The sequence below is a fragment of the Coregonus clupeaformis genome, chromosome 16 (genome assembly GCF_020615455.1).
Source record: "Coregonus clupeaformis isolate EN_2021a chromosome 16, ASM2061545v1, whole genome shotgun sequence".
Taxonomy (NCBI): domain Eukaryota; kingdom Metazoa; phylum Chordata; class Actinopteri; order Salmoniformes; family Salmonidae; genus Coregonus; species Coregonus clupeaformis.
In genome coordinates this window covers 38,226,825-38,252,055 of record NC_059207.1, presented here as the reverse complement: position 1 = coordinate 38,252,055, position 25,231 = coordinate 38,226,825, and the positions used below count along the sequence as shown (strand labels likewise).

Here is a 25,231-nt window from a genome sequence, read left to right as displayed (position 1 = left end):
GCTTTTCCTGCTGGAGCCCGCCGCTTAAAGGTGGGGGGCGCGGACCGGTCATAGAGCCCATAGAGTTAAAGTTGGTGGACTGTAACCTGTAAAATCCATAGATTTAGGAGGTCTTCTAGTGGCCGTTAGCTGTAAAAATCCATAGATTAGCCGCACCGTTATATAAGCCGCAGGGTCGACAAATAGGAAAAAAGGCGCGGCTTATAGTCCGAAAATTACGGTACATATTTATTTCATTTATTTCATAAACAAAGTTATGCAACACCCAATTCCCCTGTGTGAAAAAGTAATTGCCCCCTTACACTCAATAACTGGTTGTGCCACCTTTAGCTGCAATGACTCCAAACAAATGTTTCCTGTAGTTGTTGATCAGTCTCTCACATCGCTGTGGAGGAATTTTGGCCCACTCTTCCATGCAGAACTGCTTTAATTGAGTGACGTGTGGGTTTTCAAGCATGAACTGCTTGTTTCAAGTCCTGCAACAACATCTCAATTGGGATTAGGTCTGGACTTTGACTAGGCCATTCCAAAACTTCCAATTTGTTGCTTTTTAGCAATTTTCATGTAGACTTGATTGTGTGTTTTGGATCATTGTCTTGCTGCATGACCCAGCTGCGCTTCAGCTTCAGCTCACAGATGGATGGTCTGACATTCTCCTGTAGAATTCTCTGATACAGAGCAGAATTCATGGTTCCTTTTATTAAGGCAAGTCGTCCAGGTCCTGAGGCAGCAAAGCATCCCCAAACCATCACACCACCACCACCATGCTTGACCTTTTAGTATGATGTTCTTACTGTGGAATGCAGTGTTTGGTTTTCGCCAGGCATAATGGGACCCATCTCGTCCAAAAAGTTGACTCAAGTTTGCCAAAAAGCACCTGGATGATCATCAAGACTCTTGGAAGAACGTTCTATGGACAGATGATTCAAAAGTATAACTTTTTGGACGACATGGTTCCAGTAATACAGTATATATCACAGGAAAATAAAGTTTTTGACTGCACTGGGCCTTTAAGGTATTGACCCCCTCTGTGAACGTTATCCCGATGGTCTTTCTGTAATCTTCTCCTTTTCCAATTATCCATAAAGAGCATGCAGAGCACACAGACAGCAGAGAGGCTGGATGTGGATGTGATATGGATTCAGATGTGCTCTGCTGACTGCATACGGAGGGACAGGACCTGCAACACTTTCTCATAAAGGTTAATACAATCCTATGATGAACTGCAAAGGAAACATGAGGCATGCACCTGAATGTGTAGTTCTACATGCATTTAGACTGCCTACAGAGTGAGTCCTACCTGTTGCAGTTTGGAGGTTCTTTATGGTTAAAATATGCCGACCTGCATATCTTCTGCCTCTGGTGAAGTGCCGCTAGCAGCAATCCATTGAGTTTGTTTTCAGTTTTGAGTGAGCATAGTTTATAGGTTTACATTTGGAAGGGAATGAGAACTCTGAGGCCTTGGGATACACTCTGCGGTAAATCTGTCAATTGTTAGCGAGGTAATACAAATGATTGCAATCCTATATATGTATAAGGTCAGTGTTGTATTCTGGTCATGCCTTGTGACTTATCAAATTGTGCAAATCCCAAAGCGTGTCCAGTAAAAAGTTCAAGCCCTTGGTGAATTGGGGTCATGTTGATGACCTCCCCAGTATCATGTGTGTGTTTGACCTCTTCTGCTGTCGTGTACACAATGACTTTGAGGCTCTGTGACTGAGTCATTGTGTTCTCCTGGCCCCAGGGCCCCCAACTCTGAAGGGACAGGTCTCTGAACCCCAGGGCCCGGAGGGCCATCACACCACTCTTCCTGTTCTCTCTCTTTCTCAGCCCACCCGTGCCACCCACCCTCACCATGGGAAATGACAAGATTTCTGTGGGATTACCCCGTTATACAATTTAAAATCAAGCCTAGTCCTTCTTCTCTAGGTCTTTATTCACAGTGACAGTCCCACATGGAGAACTTAGTAGGTGCATTCTTTTGACAGCACACTGCCTTGGAGCTTTGGACTTCCTCATTTGAAGATACAGTATGTAAGCTAGCTAGCTCTATCCATTCTCTCATGTATCCTTCCGGGCTAAGAAAGCGTACCATGCTGTGTGCCTATTGTATAAACTGAAACGTTATGCAGGGCACTCTGATAGGGCAGCCGTCAAATGAATAGCTGTGATTTGCATTAGGCTTCTGGCTGACCAGCAAGGCCAGTAAACCAGACTGCCAGGGGTGGAAAGCTTCTCTAATGCCAGCAAAATTGTCAGACAATGTTCCGTTTAAGTTTCAAAATGGAGGATTTAGTCCGGCTTTTCCCTTCATGTCAAACTATAGCGGGGAAAAACAAGATTTTGTTTAGAATTCCCCTCCAGTGTTTGTTTGAATAGGGACAACCAATCAGCAGTGCCAACGTTCAGAAGTAAAGACTGCAATAGCTGGGTGCAAATATAAACCTCGGAAAGAGGCTTCTTAGTAACGATGCACTGCTGAAACTGGAGACTGGTGATGTTGTTTAGCTGAGAAAGAAGGGTGCCAATTTTTATCTCATTAAGACAGAAGGGTAGTATTGTCTTGGACAATATGAATTTTATAGTACTACAGATTTAAGGTGGTGATATGGTTTGCATAGGGTTGCTGAGTTGCTCTAACAAGGGTCTATGTAGGAGAGATGCCGACCAGTTGTTTTGTACTGAAAATAGTCAGAGCTTTTCTATGACATACTGCGCCAGTGTCTCCAATACACACACAGCTCATATTTCAATCCCACTAAGCCAGAGTGAAGGTCGAACAATAAAGTGATTGTGATTTTTCTCATTTTTATTGCATCTGTTCCTCTGAGGAAACAGTCCTTTAATAGTGTTGAGACTCCCTGCCGCTCCTCACAGCTGAGGGTCCAAACTGTTCTGTTATTTCTCAAGCTTCAATCCCAGATCCTCAATAATACCCTCCATATGATCATTGAAGTGTGGGGTCAAACTGCGTCGAACATCTCATAAGTAATAAGACAAGAAGAAATCGGCTTCCCGCTGCACTGTGATGGAGCTGTTTCTTCTCATGCACAAGACTGATCTCATTCCATTTCTCTCGAAAGAGCGAGCTAAACATGGAAACAGAAAAACTTTTGTTGCCATGTGACATTGTCAGGTTATGCCCATACAGATGTAGGATCTTAATTTGATCACCTTTGTTGCTGTAGTGTATTTGAGTTTTAAAAATGCTTCTAAAGTTTGTAATTTCCTCTTAGAAATTTGACTTGACTTGCCCTAAACAAAAATGTATCAACACCTACAAAAATGTCCATTCATTATAATCCACATAATTCACATTTCCTGTTGCTCCAGGATTATTTTCCTGCTGTAGCAAACTGGCTCAAATTAAGATCCTACATCTGTATGCCTGAATGAACAGTATGTATGCCATTAATGTGGAACACTGCATTGTGATGTTGGTGTCATGCGCCCATCCATCTCTGACTCTTTCTCCCTCTCTGCAGGTTGCATCAACCACTGCTGTTTGTCATGTTTTGCTCTTTCTATACCCCATTTTTATTGTGACTAATGATTTATGACATCTGCATCATGCCCTCTTGTCTCCCCATCTCTTCCTCTCTGCAGGTTCTTGTGGTGTCTCTTTCTGAGATGTTGCACTGATGTCTGTCATAACAATGTCCCTGTGCCTCCCCCCTCTCTCCCTCCCTCTAGGTAACATCAATGACTCCCAGCTCAACTACTACTTCTTCCTGCTAGCGGGGATCCAGGGCCTCACCCTGCTGGTCTTCCTCATCGTGTCGGTCAAGTACGACAAACGGAAGAGTAATAGAGCAGGAAGTCAGAGGCAGGGTATCACTTCATCTGGGTCCCAGGACTGACCCCTGTCCATCTGACCTCACCCTACCTGCTTTAGTTCGTAGTGGTTAGTGCCAAAACACCTGCCTGATTTGGTACTGGAGTCCCTAAAAACACGCCACTTCGATACAGCTATGACCGGAAGTGACTTTTCGTAGCAAGTTAAGAGAGCATTTTATCCAACTCTAACCCTTTTCCTAACCTTAACCTAATTCTCCTAACCTGCTACGTTAATTCTCCTAACCTGCTACGAAAAAGTCCCTTCCGGTCGTAGCTGTATCAAAGTGACGTGCTTTTAGGGAATCTCGATTTGGTACGGGATAGTTTGTGTTCTTTTCCTCAATGGGTTTGTAAGACTATTACATTTTAAAGGAGAAATATCTATTTCCCTCACATGAGATCAAGTTCATCTTTAATGTATATTTATTGTACAGTACCTTATTTAAACTATAATTACTGTGTTAGATCAGGGTGCCCTTGAATACGAATTATGTAATTTTCAATAATTTAAACTAATTATTTAACGTAAACTGCTCAAATTAAACCCAAATGACTCACTCCTATCGTCAGATAAGTATGGCATTACACGACTGTAGCCTTTTTACTGGTATCATAGATCAATTTACAATTTAACATGACACACTACTTTGAAAAACTTTTGAGGATTCATCAACTGACTGATCAGGTTTGTACTCTTGTTTGTTTTCTCTTAAAGCCTTTCTTTGATAATTTGCAGTAGAGGAATTGTGCCATATTCAGACAGTATTGAACATTATTCAATTGTGATTAGGGGCTTGGTGTTTGCTAGATAACTTTTTTAAACATCTGTTTATGATTGGCATGTATAGGTTAAATAAAACATGTTTTTTTACTAATCATTATTTTCACCTACTGTAAGCGTTTTCAATATGGTACTATGTTTTCAGTCTTTAATTTTGAATGATGTCATACTGTTGCTTATACGGTGAGTGTACAAAACATTAGGAACACCTTCCTAATATTGAGTTGCACCCCCTTTTGCCCTCAGAACAGCCTCAATTCTGGACTCTACAAGGTGTCAAAAGCGTTCCACAGGGATGCTGGCCCATGTTGACTCCAATGCTTCCCACAGTTGTCAAGTTGGCTGGATGTCCTTTGGGTGGTGGACCATCCTTGATACACACAGAAACTGTGTATCAAACACAAACCGGTGTGCCTGGCACCTACTACCATACCCTGTTCAAAGCCACTTCAATATTTTTGTCTTGCCCATTCAGCCTCCGAATGCCACGCATACACAATTGTCTCGAGGCTTAAAAATCCTTCTTTAACCTGTCTCCTCCCCTTCATCTACACTGATTTGAAGTGGATTTAACAGGTGACATCAATAAGGGAACATGGCTTTCACCTGGTCAGTCTGTCATGGAAAGAGCGGGCGGTCCTCAATGTTTTGTACACTCAGTGTATACATACACTTTGTCTTTTAGGTGTTGATCTAGAGTTACTTAAATATCAGAGGTATTTCTTGAATTAAATTTGCCTGCTAAAAACCATGAATAAGGTTTAGACTACTACTACTTTTCATCTATGCAATGATTTAATCAAACTTTAATCTGATTACAGAAAAAAAAACAATGACATTAAATGTACATAGTGCCAGCTGGTTCAACTTGTATACCATTCTGATATATTTACCATCATAATTTACTCTGACTAATCATCCCTAGCCAGCAAAAGCAAAATATAGTGTTGCTGAAACGGGATATTCTGTGATTGCTGCAGCAGAAAACAATGTGAATTGTATCAAATTGGTTGTATCGTGAAACACATTTATTTTTTTATCAAGTTGACATTTAGTTCAGACTGAACCACAATTTTAGAGTTACTGTTTCTTTATGCACTTGGGGTGAAGGTTAAGATGAAAATGTTCATTTGCAGTATCAGTCTCTGACAATGGCTAGCCTCTGATTTGGATGTATTAATGAATATGAATGTCTGTAGTGACCACATGGTGTCCTTATGGATAGACTGCACTTTTAGATACTGTAGCTTTGGGGGGTCGTGACTACTGTATACTTATCATACGGGAGACAATGTTCAGAACACTCCATGTAATCCCTCTTATTTGGTCGTTGACTGTGGCACTTGAAAACTATATATGTTCTGTTAAACAGCAAGATCCACAATGTTTATTTATTTTTCTTTTCCCAACAAGTGATTGTTTAGGAGTTATCTGCATGTTTGCTTTATCTAGACTTAAGTGCAAAAAGTGAAAGCTGAAAGTAAGGTGTTTTACAAACCAAAATCCACTCAGGGCTCAAGGGAGGTGGAATAATTTAATTATTAAAGAATACCAATACAATTGTTTAGAGGAGTTAGTAAACTGTCTTTGAGATCTCATGAAGTATAGCTGTTTACAGATTCTCAGGTTGGTGGCTTGAATTGACCTTTTAGCTATCACATTGAAACCACTTACTAACTCATTGACAGTGGCTGAAAACATTATTTTGGCTGTTATTAGTGTTTGTTTGATGAATGGTGGTTCACTATTTTATTCAGTATTTCAAATGTAAGTCTTCCTTTTTTGTGTCAACAGCTTTTGAAGAAACATGCTGGAGCATTGGTATTTATAAAAATACTTTTTTGGGGGGGTTGTTATTTTTGCCAATAAAATATATTAAATCTGTAATTTTCTACATTGGCTACTCTAAAGGAAACACTTTGTTTGAGATTGCTTATCCCTTAGGACTTGACATGTAATGATTGACATCTATTATTTTAAAGATGGGTAAAAGAGAACCGTAAGTATTTTAGTCATATTGATGCTGTCTGTTTTACAACTGTTTGATAACTGTTATGTTAGCACGAGCATTAGCATATATTTGCCATAATCCGGGTTATATTATGTATCTATTACGGTAAGCATCTTCTAGTCCATTGTAACCCTATTATTCCTCTTAGAAATGGGAGACCCCCGCTGGCAGGTTGTCACAGAATACTTTGTATAACACAGAGCTCTTATTGTGACTCGTGTGAAGTTTAGCATTTCCAGTGAAGCGTATGCATATTTCTTCAATTTCATCAGACTGGGATTGAAATCGGCACGTCTCCACAAATCATGCGTTAATGCTGAGGCCATACAGCCGAGGCAACAACGCCGGGTCGTTTCCTATATATTAAATTAGATGGAGTCTGGTGGTTGGATTCAGACCACACAAGTGTGTCAGAACAACCAGCTCGATGTTTGAATTTAAAGCAAAGCCTCCAGGTTATAGCTGTGTGGCCGCTTCTTTCTCACAAGATTACTTTTTGGCAGATATGAGTGGTTATTATTTTTTTTGGTTATGGAGGAAGTCTTGAAGGGCAATAACATTGAAAAATACTGAATAATTGAGATATTGCCTTTGAGGTTCAGGGTTTAGGTCAGGTTTGTAGACCAGGCTTTACAAAGCAGTGGAACTGGAGAGCTGTAAGCTAGTTATGAAATCAATTGTTTCTAATGTGTATTTCTAGTCATTATCTAGACTAATAGATGTACAACAGGGTTTGTAGTAAGTCATTTGGATAGTAGTTTAGAAACAGATTATTGAACAAGATTATTCAAACTAAACATCAGTATTGACTACTATCATATACTATATCAAACAGTTGTAATTATTGAATAAGCGGGTATTATCTTACATTTTCTCACGTTCATTAAGATAATCTATTGGAACCATTAAAACCTTTTAATTGCTTGAGCCTTAAAGGCTGTATTTACACAGGCATCCCAAGTATGTTCTTTTTTCCACTAATTGGTCTTTTGACCAATCACATCAGATCTTTTTCAGAGCTGATCTAATTGGTCAAAAGACCAATTAGTGAAAGAAAGATCAGAATTGGGCTGTGTAAATGCAGCCCAAGGCACCCAGATCATCCATCCATAATACACTAATCATTAGTTTTTATTCCAACGATTTATATGCATCATTGGTTTATATACTGATTGTACAAAACATTAGGAACACCTTCCTAATATTGAGTTGCACACCCTTTTGCCCTCAGAACAGCTTCAATTAATCGGGGCATGGACTCTACAAGGTGTCGAAAGCGTTCCACAGGGATGCCCATGCTGACTCCAATGCTTCCCACAGTTGTGTCAAGTTGGCTGGATGTCCTTTGGGTGGTGGTACATTCTTGATACATATGGGAAACTGTTGAGCGTGAAAAACCCAGCAGTGTTGCAGTTCTTGACACACTCAAACCGGTGCGCCTGGCACCAACTACCATACCCCGTTCTAAGGCTCTTAAATATTTTATCTTGCCCACTCACGCGCTGAATGGCACACATGGGCTCCCGAGTGGCGCAGCGGTCTAAGGCACTGCATCTCAATGCTTGAGGTGTCACTACAGACCCCCTGGTTCGATTCCAGGCTGTATCACAACCAGCTGTGATTGGGAGTCCCATAGGGCGGCGCACAATTGGCCCATCGTCGTCCGGGTTTGGCCGGTGTAGGCCGTCATTATAAATTAGAATGTGTTCTTAACTGACTTGCCTAGTTAAATAAAGGATAAATAAAACATACACAACCCATGTCTCAAGGCTTAAAAATCCTTCTTTAACCTGTTTCCTCCCCTTCCTCTGCACTAATTGAAGTTGACTTAACAAGTAACATCAATAAGGGATCATAGCTTTCACCTGATCAGTGTATGTCATGGAAGAGCGGGTGTTCCTAATGTTTTGTACACTCAGTTTACGTACGACACATTTGATATGTTATTTAGGATGTTTTGGTTTATGGGCGTTCTGAAGTCCTTTCTGTTGCATTGCAGGATTTTCTTGAACCATAGAGGAGATAATCTCAGATATTTTTGGAAGTTTAGGAATTTCAGGCACACTGGATCAGCAGCAACAAGATAACCCTGTTGAAGGGGATGTGGGATGTAGTCCAGCCCAGAACAAATTATTATTCATGTATCTATTGTTCAGTTCAACAACATGTTTTGTCACTGTCAGTGCCGGTTTCCATAGCACCGGGAAGTGTGGCAGGAGGAGTATTAAGCTGTGTTACATTAGGTTGTCCAGACAGGCGAACAGATAACCAGAAAAACAACTTATTGCAGGTATGTTGTATGTACCAGGATTTATTGTTAAGATTTGTCATTATCTGCTGAGGTTGTTTGTGTAGGGATACATCCAGAGTCTCATCAAAATATAAAAATAAATCTTCCTCAGCCTTGACGAAGCTTGCTGCTATCATCAGCAGGTATACTGTACATCACTCTGGCCTTGTGACCTTCACTTGTTTTCAAACAGGTTTAAAAATGTCCCACAAGGTCTTGGAGTGGTATATTTTCCAACCAGCCTCACTATATATCTATATGACATGGTTGGGTGCACCCCTCATCTTGCAGCTGGAGGCTTTTTGCCAGCCAATCTTTCATTGCCTTTGGGTGTTTGAGCCATCACTGCTATTTTCTGTAGTGGATCCGGGGGGTGGGGAGGAGGGGGGAATGTTGTTGTTTGTCATCCCACTGAGGTGCACAGGTCAGGCGGGAGACTTTGTTTACAAGGCACAGCTACTTGGCTCAGGCACCAGAGTTGTGTTTTTGAACAATGTTGTCTGCATTTCCCCGTGGCGCCATCTGTAAAATAAATGGTTAGACTGGAATGCTAAGCTGAACTTGACAGCTGCTCTTTTTATTTTATTTAACCTTTATTTTGACAGGGAGTCAATGCTGAGACCAAGGTCTCTTTTCAGATGAGCCCTGTTTAGCACAACAATACATATCAAAATACAATATACACATTAAACTACACATACATATAGACATTGAAATACACGTTATTATACACAACAACACATGAAAAACAAAACACAATCATAAACAGACACATTCTTCAGTAAAGTGCCAAAAAACTAAAAGCAGATCTACCCAACTCGGTGGAGATCACAGGAGGTTGGTGGCACCTTAATTGGAGAGAACGGGCTCGTGGTAATGACTGGGGTGGAATATTATCAAATACATCAAACACATGGTTTACAGGTGTTTGATGCCATTCCATTTGCTCCGTTTCGGACATTATTATGAGCCATTCTCCCTCAGCAGCCTCCTGTGGAGGAGATCGAAGGGATCTCCAGAGTTAGCCATCCCTGAGACCGGGTCTGGTATCTCCTATGTCTATAAGTTAACAATGAAGTAAGGTATGGCAGAAGTTTATGCAGGAGGGCTTTAGAAACAAAAAGAGTGCAATGCATTGAGGGGGCGAGGAGAGGGACGGAAGCAACACTGTTACACATGGGCCACCTTCCAAACCCTGGGGATAGCACCCGAGATAATCGTCAGATAAAAAATGTGTCAATAACTTGGTTTCCATCCAATTGGGGACAAATGTTCATGCGAATATTCTAAAATGTTCCCACCAGAGGTGTGTTTCCATCAAATTCAATTGTCCCGTTTCTTTTTCCTGTGTAGCTCAGTTGGTAGAGCATGGCGCTTGCAACGCCAGGGTTGTGGGTTTGATTCCCACGGGGGACCAGTATGAAAATGTATGCACTCACTAACTGTAAGTCGCTCTGGATAAGATACAGTACTGTATCTGTGTGCTGTTGGCTAGAGCGCACTTATAGCCTACATGATGAGATTATTTTGGACAAAATATTATTTTTATTTGTCAAACAGCAGCCAAGCATTGATGATCATGTCACCAGAATAAGCCCCTCGATATTTATTGGAAAGGAGCATCAAGCATCACCTTGCACTTTCACCATCCTGTGAAGTTCATAACTTATTTTCTTTTCATCTGTAGCCTAATAAACTGTACGCTTTCCTGACTCACAGTAGTGGGAGGACCACACCACATGTCATCGCGTGACTCCAAGTTTACTTCGATACGATTATATAAATACTTGCGCATTAAAGGGTTTCCACCGACATTTCTCGAATAATTCACACAAAAAGATCCCACCTTGTCTAGCGTATTTTGTTTTGTCGACATCTATCTTAAGCAAGGCATCTAGCACATCACAAGTAGAAAGTTGCTCTAGATTCGCTAGAAGTTGAATGATCTTCCAATGAGCCAACTGTAGGCTGGGAGAGGGAAGAGCAGTCGACTGACTGACCAGGGTTAATTAAACCACAATTTATTTCAAATAAAAAGCCTGCAGAGATAAAATGCTGATTAAAAGAATCACTTATCTTATTTTTCTCAGTAATGATGCCAGAATCTGAGACAACTTGCTTAGGCAGGGGAGGAAAGGCATTTCCACGCTTCAGTGCATTTATGGTTTTCCAAAATTTAGAAGGATCACCAGCACAGTCTGAGAACTCAACCTCAAACGATGTGTGAAGTCTGTGTGTGTGTGCCCGTGCGCGTGTTTGTAGATGCTTGAGTCTGTGTATGTTAGTTATTATAACACACTGCAAAAGATGTACCAAAAATATATATATAACAGTAAGCTACATAAGTCAATTTCGAGAGAGTAAACACACAGAGTGTACATCACTACCACAGGGAGAACAGAACAGCTCCTCATTTACTGTGAGTGTACTGCTGGTCTCATGGTCAATTCAGTTAAGTATATCCAAGTGGAGTCCTATGGGAGTTTTATTTATGTTTGCCTGGACTACAAAGCAAACGTATTATATCTGTAATTTCATTTAGGTATATCTATTTCCAAACAGAGACTCAGGAGGGATAAAACAAAGGAACAAGTGGACTTGTAATAGCCTGTGCTGCTGCTTTGTCTCTAAGTGGCAAGGCCAAAGTCACCACTGGGCAAAGAAACAGAGTGATAGTGGTGTATTAATTACAGAGGGCCCTCCTTCCCTCCATCAATCATGTTAAATTCTTCCTAGGCCTGGATGGCTCTCTGCGCCCTTCACAGTCCACAGTGCACAGCGTTCACAGTCCCAGCACACTGCACTGCACACAGCCCCCACATCAATCCCACTCCACTCCACTGATAGAGCCACAGCATAGGCCAAATCACACAGGGGAAGAAAAAAGAGCAGAGGAAAAAGAAAAAATCATTCATCAGGACAGGGGAGAAACAGAGACAAAGAGTGAGAGGAGAGAGAAACAGAGGGAAAGACAGAGGGAGGAAGAGATAAACAGAGATAGAAGGGAGGTTTTCATTCACCATAGAGCGTAAGATCAATAGAGGAACCGCAGGAGCAGCAGGGAATCATGTAGACAAGCTACTTGAACTAAATGGATAAAGGAATGAGGAGGGCTCCTATCAGTGCACATGAGCTTTCAGGAGAGCACTATTCAATGGGCCTTGTAGACACAACAACTAGTTTAATTCAGCAGTGAAAGGATATTGCTGTAATTTGCTGGCTCAGCTGTCTGTCTAGTGTCTACTCCCTAGCAGTAGATATTGCAACATGATCTCAAAAAGTCACATTGATTATTGATGTCAAGTTGATATTATGACTGTGCTGGTTAGCTAAATTACTCATATTTGAAGTAACTACAGTGGAAATGTTTTCCCCATCCTCTTTCCCCACCTACTGTAGAATGCTTGGCTTATTTATTAGGGTTGATGATGGGAATTTTCCATTTCAAAAGAGCAAGAGGAAATCCCATTCCACTTTGTCCTCGCCGAGCATTTCTGCAGGCTCAGAGATGGGTTAATTTGACCATAATTGGCATTTCTGCCAAAGCTCACAGTATTTTAATGTGAGGGGTTGTAGAGGAAATGTCACATTAACATGTAGAACAATCATTATTCATGCAGTAGGCGTCATGTTATTGTAGAGAATCACTCTAATAGTTGCTGGTGGAATAATTGGAGACAGCTTCATCCTTTATCCAAATCTAGCTGTTGTGCTACAAAGCTTAATGGATTGATCTAATATACAGTTGAGTTAAGTATGTTTGGCTAAATTCTGAGAATAGAAGAGCAGCAAATGACTTACAGTGGCCTAATGGGTGAATAGTTTTCTTCACCATGGAAATGTAGCCTTTGTGAAATGATTCCATTACTGGTAATTATTGTAGTCGATTACAACTCCTACACCATATTAATTATACTGTGTGGCTTATATGAAGACATAACATGGAAAAGCACTAATCTCCAGTCATTGAAGATAGTGGGCAGCAAAGAGAAATTCCTGTGAGCGTGTTTAATGTATTTCCATGTGGTTAGTGGATAGAAGTGGACACGCATACTCTACATTGTTGAATATTCTTTAAATGATAGATATGAAAATACAATATATAGAGCAACAATACAATGGCTTGTAGGAGGACTGTTCAGTATATACATAGCCATGTGCCTTCATTTCAAACCGCATGCAGGATGTTCTGTAGGCTATCTCTGGTCTATTCTGGGAGGCCAGACATTTATATATATATATATATATATATATATATATATATATTGTTTTAAACTAAGTGGAATAGGAAATCAATATTCAAAATGCTACAAAACTTCCAAAACCTTTCTATGAGTACTTTATATACATCTTAAATATTTATTCATATTACATTCTTAAATCTACATATCATCTGCATAACATTTCCTAGTTTTGTCAGTAATCCAGAGCTAGTCTGGGAACATGGTTTAAGTCTACCTACAAAATAACCATAATAAAATAATGATTAAAAAAAAACTATGTGCAATAGGAAATCAATATTCAAAATGCTACAAAACTTCCAAAACCTTTCTATGAGTACTTTATATACATCTTACATATTTATTCAGATTACATTCTTAAATCCACATTTCATCTGCTTAACATTCCGTAGTTTTGTCAGTAATGCAGAGCTAGTCTGGGAACATGGTTTAAGTCTACCTACAAAATAACCATAATGAAATAATGATAAAAAGGTAGGAAGATATTAAGAGATAAACAAATTATCAAAAAATAAACAGACATCCTCATTTATTTTCAAGTTAATGATTTTCAATTATTCCTGTGTGGTATCATTACTGTTTTTGTCCCATTGAATACATTTTCCAGATTTCAACCTCCTCTGGGTTTAGTTTTAGGTGTTGTCCAGGCCAACTTCACTGTGAAAGGCATAAGGGTGAGTTCGCTGTAAGTGCACTGAGCACACAGACTACGCCACCTCTTTTAAAGCACTGTCATTTAACCTCTCCATGTAGTTCCAGGGCTCCTTGTAGTCCCCTAGCTCTACGTCTTGACACACCCACTTAATGTCCTGGCTGTGACCCATGCTCAGTGTGCTGACAGTGGGGCAGCCATTGTCCGGCAGGATGGTGGTGAACGTGGTGAACTTCACACGCTTCCTCTTTGTGGTCGGCGAGTCTCCTTTGCTGTCCTTGGCTGTGCAGCCCCCAGTGTCTGCTGCCCGGTGCACCTGGCCCTGCACGTTCTTCTGGACAGAGGCCCCGTTGAGCAGGTGGCTGCCCTCCTCCAGCCCCGCAGTGCAGTCCACCATGGAGGTGAGCTCGTCCTGCTGGGGGGACAGACTAACTTGACTCTCCAGCAGCTCCGCCTCGTTCCCCAGCCACACCCAGTCATGGGCGTGGTTCATGCTCTCCTGGCCCTCGATGGACATCTCTTTGTGGCGGTACTTGAGGGTGTAGGAGATGCAGTTGATGAGGAAGACCAGGATGGCCAGGCAGAAGACCCCTAGCAGGGCGTACATGCCAATCTCCAGGTCAGTGAGGCCCCGGGCTGTCTGGATCAGATCATCGTCCATGTTGCGGCTGCGAGGGAGGTCGACCTGAGCAGGGAATTCAGAGAGGTCTGGCATGTTCTGGACCTGGTTCCCATCGTCTGACAGCTTGTCTCCATTGGGCCTCCTGACGATGGTACTCTTGGTGGTGGTGGTGGTGACCCTCCTCATGACCCCGTTGTCCATGTCAGAGATGGAGCTGCCGTAGTAGTGGGCGTCCAGACCAGTCCTGTCCTGGGAAGGGGACTGCTGTCTGCGGTCGCTGGCCCTGTTCTCCAGCTCCTCGCCCTCTGGCCCGTAGTCACTGCCTCTGGAGGTGCCGGTGTCGCTCAGGCCAAACTTCACCCTGACGTTGCAGTTGCCTGCAGCCAGCACGCTGCGGCGTTTGAACTTCTGGCAGAGCTCACAGACGGTCATCTCCACCCTGACCAGCAGGCCCTGGCCCTCGGACTCGGTCACGATCACAGGCCACTTCCAGAAGGGGTCTTGCTGCACCGTCACCACCTCCTCATCCAGAGATGTAGCCATCAGGACAAAGTAGTCTGGGTTGTACAGGTCCAGAGGAGCCATGGAGCCATCACTGAACTGCAGCCATGCGCTGATCAGGGCCTCCTGGACAAACATACACATACACACACACACAGTGAGTAGGTAACACACACAGAACCAAACACAAACATGACTACTTACATTGAACAAGAGCAAAGAAAATAACAAATAAAGACAAATATTTTTCTAATGTAACACTGACAGCGACCTCACACAGGTCGCATTATCACATTTTGAAGAGCAGCAACAATCTCAACATAAGTAGAGAATAATGAAGGCTTCAAAAATACCAATTTAAAATCCATTTATTTATTAGTTCTAAGAATGTATAAATAAGACCATTTCTGCAATTTTCCTGTGCTATTATTTCATTAGGCAAGCTAAGTGTAAACAACACCTTACAGAGTAATTGTTAAATGGCTAAATAAAACAAATTAAACAATTTCCATGAGGCACAAGAAAGCAAAGTTGCCTGACTACTCAATACTTCAAAAGGACAAGGTTCAAAAGATCAGAACGTAAGGAAACAACAACAAAATATACTTGTACTCTTTTTGGTAATACTTTTAGAGATGTAGGCCTACAACATTGTGAGTCATTCAGACTCATATACTATAATAGCAGGAAAGGGGAGGTAGAGGAAAGCTCACTAAGACCCACTGTTTCGCTGACTCTGCTGCTGTGCTCTGAGAGCCGAGGCGACACAGAATAAAACATAGTGAAAATAACAGTCAGTCACATTAAAGACAGTTCATGCAAATAAGGATATGACACATCCAAGCATCTTAAGTCCCTTTCTTGCTGTGATTCTGCTATTTGCTCTTTAATATGGCCACATGACAAATCCCTGGGAGCAGGGGAACCCTCAGTGGTCCGCCATTGCTCTCTAATTACAGATCCGCTAGGGGAATTACTGGCCGCTTATCTCCGCACGGACATCCTCCCTACAGAGTTGGACTGATAAAAGTAGCCTGTCCTCCATTCTTTCCCTCACTAGAAAGAGAAAGGGATGAGAGGAACAGAAAGATAGAGGGTGTGTTGGAGAAGCTGATGGACAGATCAAAGAGGTCACAAGAGAAGGAGAGTGAGGGAGAAAGATGATAGGACAGCTAGGGCAGTGTTGCTTTTACACGCTCTGAGATTAAGCTTCCCTTTCTATTAGATGCCTAAGGAAACACATTCTGTCACACTCTGCCTTTCAAGAGTTGGAATTAAGAGGGTTAGGAATGCAGTGGAACAAACAAATACACTCACACAACCATGCATGCACGCGTGCACACACACACAGTTTGCAGTTCTTACTAATTGTTTACATTAAAGGACTGCAATTGTGTGAAATGGGATGAAAACAGTCATGGTTCACATTAAATAAACTACAGTAATTAACATTGTCACTGTTGCATCACTGTGGTAAAATCCCTCCCTTACTCAAAGGGACTGCCAACCGAGTAGGACAGTCATTTCTGAAGATATACAGTATGTTGAAATGACCTGTTTGGGGCTCTGCAGCACTTCCTGTGTGGTTGCCGTGGCGAGGATAGCCCTGTTGCTTCCTGGGCTGAGCTGCAGGGACAGAGCCAGGCCGGTGACCAGCTGCACCCCCAGTTCTGTGATGGTCACTTTGTCATCCACCACCGTCACAGTTTTCTCTGCCAGGATGGAGTCAGACAGGGGGGATAGCACCTGGGCCAGTACACACGAGAGAGAGCGAGCCAGATTATGGGCGGGACATGAAAAGTATTACTCTTTGAAAGAAACAAGTTACTTGTGAGGACAAATTATTTACCCAAAAATCATCAAACCTGAACTCTTTTGATATAGAGGGGATGTGAGTGAGCTGGTCTTTCAAAAGATTTCATTACATACAGTGCATTCAGAAGATGGCGCCGGAGGGGATGGCTGCCGTTTTATGGACTCTTAACCAACCGTGCTATTTTGTGTGTTTTTTCGTATTGTTTGTAACTTATTTTGTACATAATGTTGCTGCTACCGTCTCTTATGACCGAAAATAGCTTCTGGACATCAGAACAGCGATTACTCACCTTGAACTGGACGAATAATCTTTATTTAATGAGTCGGACGAGAGGGATTTGCTCATCCCCGTCATTCGCAGTAGAAAGAAAAGGAGATATGTCACGGAATCAGCTGAGGCTGCTCCTCCTCCTTGCTCGGGCAGGCTTCGGCGTTCGTCGTCCCCGGAGAACTAGCTGCCACTGATCGATGTTTCGGTGTTTGTCTAGTTTGTCTTGATTGTTTTCACCTGTTTCCCATTATGTTACATTGTATTCCCTTTATAACCTCCTGTCTCTCATTGGTTATTGTGTATGATTTTTTTCCGTGAGGTCGGCAGTGTTCGGGTGTATGCGTATTTTGTTCCTCCCTGTTTGGAGGTTTTGTTTGTAATTTTGATTACTGTGCAAGTAAAGTTTGTCTGCCAGTAGCTCGGTGTCCTGCGCTTGACTTCGCTCACAGCATACACGTCGCCCTGACAGAATCACACACCACTCATGGAGTCAGCAGGAGCGGCGGTGCCAGCTGGATCAATGGAGGAACGCGTCAAACACCAAGCGGCCATGATCCAGGCTATCGGCACCTCCATGGAACGGGTGGTGAGCACTATTGAGCGATGGGAAAGAGGGGGTCTGCCTACGCCTCCTCCAACGATACCACCACCATCGGCGATGCCGATCGCTTCACCTCCGGGGTCCAGTGGGATTCGGCTCTCGCTCCCGAGGGCTTATGATGGCACAGCGGCCGGGTGTCAGGGTCTCCTGCTCCAGGTTGAACTCTACCTAGCAACCATCCACCCGGTGCCCTCGGGATACGAGAGCGTGTCCGCCCTCATCTCCTGTCTGTCCGGCAAGGCGCTGGAGTGGGCCAACGCCGAGTGGGGGGGAATAGACGCCGCTACTGTCAACTATGCGGAGTTCACCCGCCGCTTCAGGGCAGTATTCGATCATCCACCAGAGGGTAAAGCGGCGGGTGAGCGTCTATTCTACCTTAGACAGGGGAGGAGGAGCGCACAGGAGTTCGCGCTGGACTTCCGGACGCTGGCTGCCAACGCGGGATGGAATGAGAGGGCCCTCATCGACCACTACAGATGTAGCCTGAGGGAGGACGTGCGTCGGGAATTGGTCTGCAGGGACACCAACCTCAGCTTCGACCAACTGGTGGACATGTCCATTCGCCCGCGGATGTCCGGATTCAGGGCCGTCCATTCCATCCCCCAGCACTTCCGAGCCGACCCCTATGGAGCTCGGAGGTGCTGGTGCTAGGGAGACCAGGAGAGAGACCAGGAGGGAGGCCGTCCCCTGCACCAACTGTGGCCGCAGAGGACACACTGCTGGTCGGTGCTGGGGAGGGTCTCCTAGGAATCGAGGCAGTAGGCAGCGCACTGATGAGTCATTCCAGGTGAGTAGGCACCCAACTCACCCAGAGCTCTCTGTTGCGCATATGTGTATTAAAGTTGTGTTTCCCGAGGTTTCTCCTCACTCCCAGCATAAGGCGCTAGTAGATTCAGGCGCAGCTGGGAATTTTATCGATCGCCAATTCACCTATAAGTTAGGGATTCCTATTGTACCTGTTGATGTGCCCTTCCCCATCCATGCCCTAGATAGCCGCCCTTTGGGGTCAGGATTGATTAGGGAAGTCACAGCGCCTCTCAGGATGAAAACGCAGGAGGGCCATGAGGAGATACTACGTTTGTATTTGATTGATTCTCCTGCATTTCCCGTGGTGTTGGGGCTTCCCTGGTTAACATCTCATGACCCCAACATTTCATGGCAACAGAGGGCTCTCAAGGGATGGTCTGATCAGTGTTTTGGGCGGTGTGTAGGTGTTTCCGTAGGGGCAACGATGGTGGAAAGCCCGAACCAAGTTCCCACCATGCACATTCCACCTGAGTATGCCGATTTGGCACTCGCCTTCTGTAAAAAGAAGGCGACTCAATTACCACCTCATCGACAGGGGGATTGTGCGATAGACCTCCAAGTAGGCGCTGCGCTTCCGCGTAGTCATGTGTATCCTCTGTCTCAGGAGGAGACGGCGGCTATGGAGACATACGTCACAGAATCTCTGAGACAGGGATACATACGGCCGTCCACTTCCCCTGCGTCCTCAAGTTTCTTTTTTGTGAAGAAGAAGGATGGGGGTTTACGCCCGTGTATTGATTACCGTGGTCTCAATCAGATCACAATCAAATACAGCTATCCTCTCCCTCTGATTGCTAGTATGACGGAGTCATTACACGGGGCGCGATTCTTCACAAAATTGGATCTCAAGAGAGTGTACAACCTGGTGCGCATTAGGGAGGGAGATGAGTGGAAGACAGCATTCAGTACCACCTCGGGTCACTATGAGTACCTCGTCATGCCATACGGTTTAATTAATGCTCCTTCAGTCTTCCAATCATTTGTGGACGAGATTTTCCGGGACTTGCATGGACAGGGTGTAGTGGTGTATATTGATGACATTCTAATATACTCCGCTACACGAGCCGAGCATGTGTCCCTGGTGCGTCGAGTGCTTGGTAGACTGTTAGAGCATGACCTGTATGCGAAGGCGGAGAAATGTCTGTTCTTCCAGGAGTCCATCTCCTTCCTAGGACATCGGTTGTCCACGTCAGGGGTGGAGATGGAGATTGACCGCGTTTCTGCCGTGCGTAATTGGCAGACTCCCACCATGGTGAAGGAAGTGCAGCGGTTCTTGGGTTTTGCCAATTACTACCGGAGGTTTTCCGGGGCTTTGGACAGGTAGAAGCTCCCATTACCTCCCTGCTAATGGGGGGTCCGGTGCGTCTGCAGTGGTCGGCTGAGGAGGACAGGGCGTTTAGACATCTGAAGGACCTGTTTACCTCGGCTCCGGTGCTGGCACATCCGGATCCCTCTTTGGCGTTCCAAGTTTAGGTGGATGCGTCCGAGGCTGGGATCGGCGCTGTGCTGTCTCAGCGCTCGGGTACACCACCAAAACTCTGCCCCTGTGCTTTCTATTCTAAGAAGCTCAGTCCGGCGAAGCGCAATTATGACGTGGGGGACAGGGAGCTGTTAGCTGTGGTTCAAGCCCTGAAGGTGTGGAGGCATTGGCTTGAGGGGGCTAAACACCCTTTTCTCATTCTGACTGACCATCGTAACCTGGAGTACATCAGGGCAGCGAGGAGGCTGAACCCTCGCCAGGCAAGGTGGGCTATGTTTTTTCCCGATTTGTATTTAAGCTCACCTATAGACCAGGGTCACAGAACGCTAAGGCAGACGCCCTGTCCCGACTATATGACACAGAGGAGAGGACCATTGAGCCCACTCCCATACTTCCGGAGTCTTGTCTGGTGGCACCGGTGGTGTGGGAGGTTGATGCGGACATCGAGCGGGCGTTACGTACCGATCCTACTCCCCCACAGTGTCCAGAGGGTCGGAAGTATGTGCCGCTCGAGGTTCGCGATCGATTGATATATTGGGCTCACATGTCACCCTCCTCTGGTCATCCTGGTATTGGTCGGACAGTGCACTGCCTTAGTGGGAAGTACTGGTGGCCCACTTTAGCTAAGGACGTGAGGGTTTATGTTTCCTCCTGCTTGGTGTGCGCCCAGTGTAAGGCGCCTAGACACCTGCCCAGAGGGGAGTTACAACCCCTACCCGTTCCACAACGGCCGTGGTCTCACCTATCGGTGGATTTTGTCACGGACCTTCCCCCCTCCCAGGGGACCACGACGATCTTGGTCGTTGTGGATCGGTTTTCGAAGGCCTGCCGTCTCATTCCTATGCCAGGTCTCCCTACTGCCCTACAAACTGCTGACGCCCTGTTCACACACGTCTTCCGGCACTACGGGGTGCCTGAGGATATAGTGTCTGATCAGAGTCCCCAGTTCACCTCTAGAGTCTGGAGGGCGTTTATGGAACGTCTGGGGGTCTCGATTAGCCTTACCTCAGGTTTTCACCCCGAGAGTAATGGGCAGGTGGAGAGAGTGAACCAGGATGTGGGTAGGTTTCTGAGGTCCTGGCACCTTGGCATCAGAGCCAGATCGAAGCCCCTGCGGTGGACGAGTGGTTTCGGCGCTCGGAAGAAACCTGGAACGCTGCGCATGTCCATCTGCAGCGGGCTATCAGGCGGCAAAAGGCGAGCGCCGATCTCCACCGCAGTGAGGCTCCGGTGTATGCACCGGGAGATCGGGTCTGGCTCTCGACCCGAAACCTGCCCCTTCGCCTGCCCTGCCGGAAGCTGGGTCGGCGGTTTGTGGGGCTATTTAAAGTCCTGAGGAGATTGAACGAGGTATGTTATAGGTTACAACTGCCCATTAATTACCCCATTAACCCCTCGTTCCATGTGTCTCTCCTCAGGCCGGTGGTGGCTGGTCCACTCCAGGAGAGTGAGGTACGAGAGGCTCCTCCGCCCCCGATGGACATCGAGGGGGCTCCGGCATACTCAGTCCGTTCCATCTTGGATTCGAGGCGTCAGATGGGGGGCCTGCAGTATCTCGTGGAGTGGGAGGGGTACGGTCCGGAGGAACGGTGCTGGGTCCCTAGGAGGAACATCCTAGATCCCTCCATGTTGAGGGACTTCCACCGGAGTCATCCGACTCGTCCTGCTCCGCGTCCTCCTGGCCATCCCCGAGGCCGGGGTCGGCGCACGGCTGGAGCCGCGCGTCAAGGTGGGGGTACTGTCACGGAATCAGCCGAGGCTGCTCCTCCTCCTTGCTCGGGCAGGCTTCGGCGTTCGTCATCTCCGGAGTACTAGCTGCCACCGATCGATGTTTCGGTGTTTGTCTAGTTTGTCTTGATTGTTTTCACCTGTTTCCCATTATGTTACATTGTATTTTCTTTATAACCCCCTGTCTCTCATTGGTTATTGTGTGTGATTGTTTTCCGTGAGGTCGGCAGTGTTCGGGTGTATGCGTATTTTGTTCCTCCCTGTTTGGAGGTTTTGTTTGTAATTTTGATTACTGTGCAAGTAAAGTTCGTCTGCCAGTAGCTCGGTGTCCTGCGCTTGACTTCGCTCACAGCATACACGTCGCCCTGACAAGATATCGCGGAAGGAGATCGGGGTGCTTGGCAATGAGCCGGCGACGAGTGGATAATCTCCCATTGCCATCGATACTATTGGCAAATTTACAATCGCTTGATAATAAAGTGGACGAACTACAGGCACGAATATCCTACCAATGGGACATTAAAAACTGTAATACCTTTTGTTTCACCGAGTCGTGGCTGAACGAAGACATGAATAACATACAGCTGGCGGATTATACACTGTATCGGCAGGATAGAACAGCAGCCTCTGGTAAGACAAGGGGGTGGCGGTCTATGTATATTTGTAAACAAAAGCTGGTGCACGATATCTAAGGAAGTCTCTAAGGTTTTGCTCGCCTGAGGTAGAGTATCTCATGATAAGCTGTAGACCACACTATCTACCAAGAGAGTTTTAATCTATATTCTTCGTACCTGTCTATTTACCACCACAAACCGATGCTGGCACTAAGACCGCACTCAATGAACTGTATATGGCCATTAGCAAACAGGAAAACGCTCATCCAGAGGTGGCGCTCCTAGTGGCCGGGAACTTTAATGCAGGGAAACTTAAATCTGTTTTACTTCATTTCTACCAGCATGTTAAATGTGCAACCAGAGGGAAAAAACTCTAGACCACCTTTACTCCACACACAGGCACGCGTACAAAGCTCTCCCTCGCCCTCCATTTGGCAAATCTGACCATAATTATATCCTCCTGATTCCTGCTTACAAGCAAAAACTAAAGCAGGAAGCACCAGTGACTCGGTCAATAAGAAAGTGGTCAGATGAAGCAGATGCTAAGCTACAGGACTGTTTTGCTAGCACAGACTGGAATATATTCCGGGATTCTTCCGATGGCATTGAGGAGTACACCACATCAGTCACTGGCTTCATCAATAAGTGAATCGATGACGTCGTCCCCACAGTGACTGTACGTACATACCCCAACCAGAAGCCATTGATTACAGGCAACATCCGCACTGAGCTAAAGGCTAGAGCTGCCGCTTTTACGGAGACGGACTCTAACCCAGAAGCTTTTAAGAAATCACGCTATGCCCTCCAACAAATCAACAAACAGGCAAAGCGTCAATACAGGACTAAGACCGAATCGTACTACACCGGCTCCAACGCTCGTCGGATGTGGCAGGGCTTGCAAACTATTACAGACTACAAAGGGAAGCACAGCCACGAGCTGCCCAGTGACACGAGCCTACCAGACAAGCTAAATTACTTCTACGCTCGCTTCGAGGCAAGTAACACTGAAACATGCATGAGAGCATCAGCTGTTCCGGACGACTGTGTGATCCCGCTCTCCGTAGCCGATGTGAGTAAAACCTTTATACAGGTCAACATTCACAAGGCCGCAGGACCAGATGGATTACCAGGACGTGTACTCCGAACATGCGCTGACCAACTGGCAAGTGTCTTCACTGATATTTTCAACCACTCCCTGTCTGAGTCTGTAATACCAACATGTTTCAAGCAGACCACCATAGTCCCTGTGCCCAAGAACACTAAGGTAACCTGCCTAAATGACAACCGACCCGTAGCACTCACATCTGTAGCCATGAAGTGCTTTGAAAGGCTGGTCATGGCTCACATCAACACCATTATCCCAGAAAACCTAGACCCACTTCCATTTGCATACCGCTCCAACAGATCCACAGATGATGCAATCTCTATTGCGCTCCACACTGCCCTTTCACACCTGGACAAAAGGAACACCTATGTGAGAATGCTATTAATTGACTACAGCTCAGCATTCAACACCATAGTGCCCTCAAAGCTCATCACTAAGCTAAGGACCCTGGGACTAAACACCTCCCTCTGCAACTGGTTCCTGGACTTCCTGACGGGCCGCCCCCAGGTGTTAAGGGTAGGTAACAACACATCCGCCATGCTGATCCTCAACGCGGGGGCCCCTCAGGGGTGCGTGCTCAGTCCCCTCCTGTACTCCCTGTTCACTCATGACTGCATGGCCAGGCACGATTCCAACACCATCATTAAGTTTGCCGATGACACAACAGTGGTAGGCCTGATCACCGACAACGACGAGACAGCCTATAGGGAGGAGGGCAGAGACCTGGCCGTGTGGTGCCAGGACAACAACCTGTCCCTCAACGAGATCAAGACAAAGGAGATGATTGTGAATTACAGGAAAAAAAAGAGGACCGAGCACGCCCCCGTTCTCATCGACGGGGCTGTAGTGGAGCAGGTTGAGAGCTTCAAGTTCCTTGGTGTCCACATCACCAACAAACTAACATGGTCCAAGCACACCAAGACAGTCGTGAAGAGGGCACGACAAAGCCTATTCCCCCTCAGGAGACTGAAAAGATTTGGCATGGGTCCTCAGATCCTCAAAAGGTTCTACAGCTGCACCACCGAGAGCATCCTGACCGGTTGCATCACTGCCTGGTATGGCAACTACTCGGCCTCCGACCGCAAGGCACTACAGAGGGTAGTGCGTATGTTCCAGCACATCACTGGGGCCAAGCTTCCTGCCATCCAGGACCACTATACCAGGCAGTGTCAGAGGAAGGCCCTAAGAATTGTCAAAGGCTCCAGCCACCCTAGTCATAGACTGTTCTCTCTGCTACCACACGGCAAGCGGTACCGGTGCGCCAAGTCTAGGTCCAAGAGGCTTCTAAACAGCTTCTACCCCCAAGCCGTAAGACTACTGAACATCTAATGAAATGGCTACCCAGACTATTTGCATTGCCCGCCCCTCTTTTACGCTGCTGCTACTCTCTGTATATTATCTATTCATAGTCACTTTAATAACTCTACCTACATGTACCTCAATTACCTTGACTAACCGGTGCCCCCACACATTGGCTCGGTACCGGTAACCCTTGTATATAGCCTCGCTATTGTTATTTGTACTGCTGCTAAATTTTTTAGTGATTTTGGGGGTATTCTTTCTTAAAACTGCATTGTTGGTTAAGGGCTTGTAAGTAAGCATTTCACTGTAAGGTTTACACCTGTTGTATTCGGCGAATGTGACAAATAACATTTGATTTGATTTGAAAGTATTCAGAGTCCTCCCTTTTCCCGCATTTTGTTACGTTACAGCCTTATTCTAAAAATGATTAAAAAATAATAATCTCATCAATCTACACACAATACCCCATAATGACAAAGCAAAAACCGGTTTTTAGCCATTTTTGCAAATGTATTAAAAATAAAAAACAGAAATACCTTATTTACATAAGTTTTCAGACCCTTTGCTAGGAGA

The 25,231-nt window shown here is 45.1% G+C and overlaps 2 protein-coding genes across 2 annotated transcripts in view; one reads left to right on the top strand and one right to left on the bottom strand.

The window, feature by feature from the left end:
• LOC121584782 (solute carrier family 15 member 4) overlaps window positions 1-4,877 on the top strand; it is a 63,157-nt gene extending 58,280 nt beyond the window's left edge. The window contains exon 9 of the mRNA XM_041900893.2: window positions 3,694-4,877. Coding sequence (XP_041756827.1) covers window positions 3,694-3,860 — 167 coding nt within the window. The 3' untranslated portion in view covers window positions 3,861-4,877. The remainder of the gene's footprint in view (window positions 1-3,693) is intronic.
• Window positions 4,878-10,623: 5,746 nt separating this feature from the next.
• Window positions 10,624-25,231, bottom strand: part of LOC121584783 (transmembrane protein 132C-like) — a 253,640-nt gene continuing 239,032 nt past the window's right edge. Inside the window, exons 8-9 of the mRNA XM_041900894.2 lie at window positions 16,490-16,681; window positions 10,624-15,061 (exon numbers count right to left, since the gene is read on the bottom strand). Coding sequence (XP_041756828.1) covers window positions 13,868-15,061; window positions 16,490-16,681 — 1,386 coding nt within the window. The 3' untranslated portion in view covers window positions 10,624-13,867. The remainder of the gene's footprint in view (window positions 15,062-16,489; window positions 16,682-25,231) is intronic.